Source organism: Monopterus albus, unplaced genomic scaffold, assembly GCF_001952655.1.
Source record: "Monopterus albus unplaced genomic scaffold, M_albus_1.0 scaffold109.1, whole genome shotgun sequence".
NCBI lineage: Eukaryota > Metazoa > Chordata > Actinopteri > Synbranchiformes > Synbranchidae > Monopterus > Monopterus albus.
Window position 1 is genome coordinate 1,114,259 of NW_018127989.1, and position 5,571 is coordinate 1,119,829.

The 5,571-nt window shown below is 44.8% G+C and overlaps 1 protein-coding gene across 2 annotated transcripts in view; it reads right to left on the reverse strand.

Annotated features, from left to right (window-relative positions):
- asb1 (ankyrin repeat and SOCS box containing 1) overlaps positions 1 to 5,413 on the reverse strand; it is a 7,553-nt gene extending 2,140 nt beyond the window's left edge. Inside the window, exons 1-4 of one of the 2 annotated variants that reach the window (XM_020611080.1) lie at positions 5,077 to 5,413; positions 2,218 to 2,356; positions 1,091 to 1,393; positions 78 to 460 (exon numbers count right to left, since the gene is read on the reverse strand). In XM_020611080.1, coding sequence (XP_020466736.1) covers positions 78 to 460; positions 1,091 to 1,393; positions 2,218 to 2,356; positions 5,077 to 5,137 — 886 coding nt within the window. In that variant the 5' untranslated portion in view covers positions 5,138 to 5,413. Of the gene's footprint in view, positions 1 to 77; positions 461 to 1,090; positions 1,394 to 2,217; positions 2,357 to 3,950; positions 4,350 to 5,076 lie in introns of those variants that run through there. The other variant, XM_020611079.1, reaches the window with a different exon arrangement.
- Positions 5,414 to 5,571: the final 158 nt, after the last annotated feature.

Consider the following 5,571-nt stretch of genomic DNA (forward strand, 5'->3'; position numbering starts at 1 on the left):
CCTGCTGATCAGGAATATACAGTACTGTATCTGTCTTCATATTCAATGACTCCTCCCTGTTCATTCTATGTACTCACTCCTTGCCTCCAGGAAGATCCTGAGTGCTTCTGGATCCACCTTCCTTCGGTTAGGAGCTTCCAGTTCTGACTCATCCCATGGCACAAGGGCCGGGTTGGCCCCGTGGTCCAGCAGGAGGTGGATGAAGGCCACCTCACATCCATGTCGCAGTACCGCATCCAGCAGGCAGGAAGCCAGGCCGCGTGTCAGAGCCTCATGGCAGACAGGCCCGGTGTAGTTGAAGTCGGGCTGTGCACCGGCCTGGAGCAGCAGCCGGAAACAGTGGAGGTGGTGGTAAGCAGCACTGATGTAGAGAGGACACACCACCAAAGTGTTGAGGGTGCGGGCACTTAAGAGGAGCCGGGGACCCAGCTGGTGGTCCATGTCTACATCAGCATTGAACCTGGACAAAGAGAAACATGTAGACAGTTTAGGTTTCTCTAAAATCCTGATACTGGTTGACTGTAGAGATGTGATTCTTTAACTACACATTTATGGGCCAAATTTAAGCCAATATATTGTGCAAGGTATGAAAATTGTGGGTAAAATGGGCAATGTCAGAAAGTCATGAGTCAGCGTGACCACTGTCCCATGTGGGTTGCTGTTGTTGACTGAAGGGACCCCATGATTAAAATGTTTGTTTTGAGCACTATGGGAAAGATGAACAAAGTCAGGAAATAACCAAACATTAGCCTGAGGCAGTGGAAAAGACTGCATCACACAGCTAGATCAAAATGCTGACCCTTAGACAATCTACTGCATAAATAACAAATAAAACTTACAGTGCATTAAATACGCTTAGAAGTAAAAAAGTATATAAGTAAAGTTGGAGGTGACAAAGGAGACGCGTTCACCCGCTTTCAGTACTGGGAGAAAGGATAAGACAACTACATTTTAATTTACCATGTAAAGCTATTCATTCAACACATATATGAGAAGGAAGAAAAATCTATTTCTATGTTTGTTTACCACAACTGCAGTCCATAAGTGAAGTACAGACGGGTACCACTGAGACTGTCGTCAACAGATGTACCTGATGAGCTCCTGCAGTATGTCCAGTCTTCCCACCCGCGCAGCATGGTACAGTGGGGTGCTGCGGTGGTGTCGGCTTCCATTTGGATCCGCTCCAGCTTCGAGGAGTATCCGGACACAGTCCAGGTGGCCATTAACCACAGCTACATAGAGGGCTGTTTGGCCTTTGACATCAACGAGGTCCACCTCGGCTCCCTGAGCGATGAGATAGGCCACACAGGCGGCGTGTCCTGCTGTGGCTGCGATCCGCAGAGGGGTGCAGGGCAGACAGCCACAGCACCACACAGACTTCTCATTGATACGCCTGGCACCCAGGGAGAGATGTGAGTGGGTATTAGCAGAGTCTCTTGATCCATCACACTAGATTTGTCACACTTCTGTCATGTTTGTGTTGAACAACAGCAGGTCAGTGACCACAAAAAGACATTAACTCACCAAAGTCTAAAAATGTCACTGTTGTGTGGTCAACACACTGAATACATATTGGCACCCCTTCATTTCTGTCAGATAACACATCACTTCTCCCAGAAAACTGTTGTCATCACAAATTCCTTGGTATTTTCAGGTTTATTTTTTTTGTTTGCATCAGAACGAGACAAAAAAGCTGAAAAAAAAAGCCAAATCTGATACATTCGACACAGAACTCCAAAAATGGACTGGACAGCATTACTGACACCCTGGACTTAATATTTGGTAGCACACCCTTTGGACACAAAGAACAAATCAGATTTTGGCTATTTTTTTCTCCTGCATGACCCTCCCCACGTCTCGCAGTGTGACATCTTATTAGTGCGACATGTTAACCAACACATATATACAAATAAAATAACCAATTCCGCCCATAACATACCTGTAGGATAGACTGTGAATCAACCGTCACCTATGGGAGAGCATGTAGCAAACCCGCTTACAATATATGAAGGCATTAAACTTAGTAAGCATTTTGCACAGCAACAAAATCTAACAACATGCAGTCAGCTCAGCAAAGGAGGAGCACAGGACACAGGTCAACAACAAACAGAGGGAGATCAAACCAAACCCTCCAGTTACACAATGACTACTGACAATATAAACTACTGCAGTAGTGGCAGTGGAGCTGAATTCCCACCCCTTCATCACACTCCTCACCTTCTGAAGCTGTCTTCCTGCAGCAGGTTCCTCACGGTGTCCAGATCTCCGGCGTAGGCTGCGTTATGGAGGCGCATGTCATCCTGGTCCAGAGGTTTGTCGCAGAACTGCTCCTGAAGCCATTCCTTCAGGTTACGGCCTGATGAAAACAGATTTAGGAATAAATCATCACTAGTAATGTTATTAGTACCAGGTTCAAATCCTAGCGAGAGTATATGGCCTCATCGCTCTTTCTTGCCCAAAACTGTACTTTACTGTTGCTACTTGCAATAATAAGCCATTCAATACTTAATTAAAAGACTTCCTGAAATGATATATGCCTTTGTGTGGTTTACTTTTTTCAAATGCATGAATACTTCCTTTTGAAACATTGAAATTGTTTTAGTTTAGCTGTAATGAACTATAACTATATTATGCAAGAAAGTGCGACTGCTAACACAACTTAAAGTCCTTTCCAGCAACTTATGGAAATTGGATGATCATTTGTCAGTTTTAAGATGTATTTTGTGAACCTGAAAACAAGAGAAATTTTAGATTTCTCTGCCCAATCTTCCAGACACTGCTAAAATCACAGTTATTATTTTGTGGAGTAAACAAACTGGAAAGTCTGGACTGCACAAACCACACAATAGTTCACCCAATTATTTGGAGTCAACATAATGAAGTTGAACATTTTTCCACAGTACTGCTCCTACAGGCAACTACATTTGGAATCTATTCTTGGCATCTCACACACTGTCACATACAGTATCTTCTAGGGGGCAGTATCTCAAGAACTAGTAAGAACAAAACCTGGCAAAGTAAAACCATTTCTATCTATGTGATCTGATCAGTGTGTCACACCTCACCACTCACTGCCAACAGGGACAGTAACCACACTAGGTCTATATTTAACCCCAGCCTGTAAGCCAGACTGAACAGCTGATAGGTAGGTAGGTAGCTGGCTGTTCAGGCAGTGGCCACTCACAGGTGATTTTAATTGCACATCAGACACAATAACAACAAAAAGGCAGATGAAACTACAAGAAATATTCCAGTCACTGTGACTTTCATATCTGCAAACCATGTATAGTACAGCACGGTCCCAATAAGAAGCTAACATCAATGCTATGACGTCCCAACAGGGGGAAGCTAACATCAATGCTATGACGTCCCATTATCTGGCTCACACATGAACACAGAGATCATCACTAAATCATGTTAATCACAGTTATAGACAGACCCAGTGTTACTGGCCATGCACCACTGGCAGCAGCCATAAACAACAATGCTCATGGGGCTCACAATATGAACACAAACTGTAATGATAGTATGCCATCATATTTATAATGTAGGTTATTTTACTACAAAAGGCAATGTGAGATCTTCTACGGGCGCGCTCACGCACACAGTGGTCACACAAAGTGGCCGTGGCTGCATTTGGAGCTCGGCCCCTCCCTTATATGTTGCATGGTGTTCCTATTATTGTGTCCACCCTTTGAAAAACATAGTCTATGCTCAGAGCTCTTGTGGTCATCGTCCTCGTCCAATCGACCTGAGCCGTATCATCTGTAGAAACACAGATGAAGTGTTGACAACACCGGAACCTTATCACAGCTCTGTAACTTGAGATGTCAACCCACAGGCCACACCTTGGTTCACAGGAGTCGCCCTCAACGTCAGCACATCTAATATTGTTGCCATGCTTGTGTCGACTTTCCTCCTAAACGCTGCCCTTGGAGGACAACGGTTACCTGCAGCAGTAGCACCGGGCAGATCGGAAACAGTGATGAGAGGAGGGAAACTGATACTGGGCGGGTCTTCAACATCAGCCTGAGCCTCGGGACCGTCGGCCATGCTCCTGAAATATCACACCGTCAACCTGAAACCGGCGCTGCCGCAGCCTTTTCACCGAATACGGGATATCAAAACGGTCTAGAGCAGACAAGACATATGGGAGATAAACAAACGTGACCGTGTTGGTGACGACGGTCCTCTGCGCTACTTCCTGCTCCGCCGGAGCGTCTGCGCTTAAAGGGGAAACGCAACCGAGTTTGGACACTGACCAACAAACTGAAACCATTTTCTCTGGTTTTAACACTTTGTCAAAGGCAGAGAAGTGACCAAACCCGTAGATAAAAATAAACAAATGGGAAAACGTTTTGAGAAATGTATTCTCTCTTTAATAGTGGAAAATACTGTACTGTGTTTACATAAACCAGGTCTCTCTCTCTCTCTCGGGAGCCAGACATACAAAAATACACCGTGTGCAACTGGAAACGACCCATAATGTACACAGCAAACCATGAATTTAAAACGTGTCTATGTCATTATAAAACTACATCACTGCAGTAATGAAACTGCTGAGAGTGATGTTAAATTTCCCACTAATGAACAGCCTAGTCAGAATGGACAGACCACCGTGTGTGGTGTGTTATGAAACATAGCTGTCATTCATGTCATTCCATGTGACACAGCAACAGGCTAAATAACTTCTGAAGAGTGGTCCGACCGGACCATGTGCACTGGTGTCACACGGTGACATTCCGTTTATTTCCATTATGTTTCCGGTACAGTCAGTATTTAACAGACATCATTCTACTGCTGGAATTATTAGGTATAGCTAGTAAAAACAACTGATGAGGCGGCCTATTCTCTCAGAAACAGGACATGCTTATAATATGCTGACAGAAATTAGCAGCCCATTTTCATCTTTTATTAAAAGTGTGAGCAAGACTCCGTGTGTATTTGACCTATTTACAGTCAAACGTGTCAGTGGTGCACTTTATTTGGAGACATTTAGCGTTAACTTTTACATTCTGACGTCTTTATTGGCTCAGCTGCCAGTGATGACACGGCGGCTCCAGTAGCTCTACTTACAACAAGCCGCCGGGCCCTGCTCGCTCGTCTCATGCTCAGGTCTCTTTGCTCCTTTGCTCATCGTCACACACAGCAGCTGTTCGCTATCTGCGCACTGAGCGTCAGCCAACAAGTCCGTTTTCTTTTCCTGTCGTTCCTCGTCTTCTTTCTGTCTCTCCAAGTTTCATTTGTTCGCACACGCAACTTTGCAGGTGTGAAGGTAAACAGCTCTCACTGCAATTCCGGCTTTCACCGGCGGTGTCGCTGCAGCTTAGATGGCCTGTTGAATATCCGTGTCGGTTGTTTAATGTTTAATTCACGAACTTGATGAAGTCAGCGCCCGAGAGAGAGAGAGAGAGAGAGAGAGGCGCACGCACACACACACACACACAGAGAGGGAGAGAGGTAGGTAGGTACTTTATTATATATGCAAGAACAGGCTCAATGATTAACTACACGGACTATTGTGGGTGTGGTGTATATTTTGTAACCATTCTTTAATACATCACTGGTGTG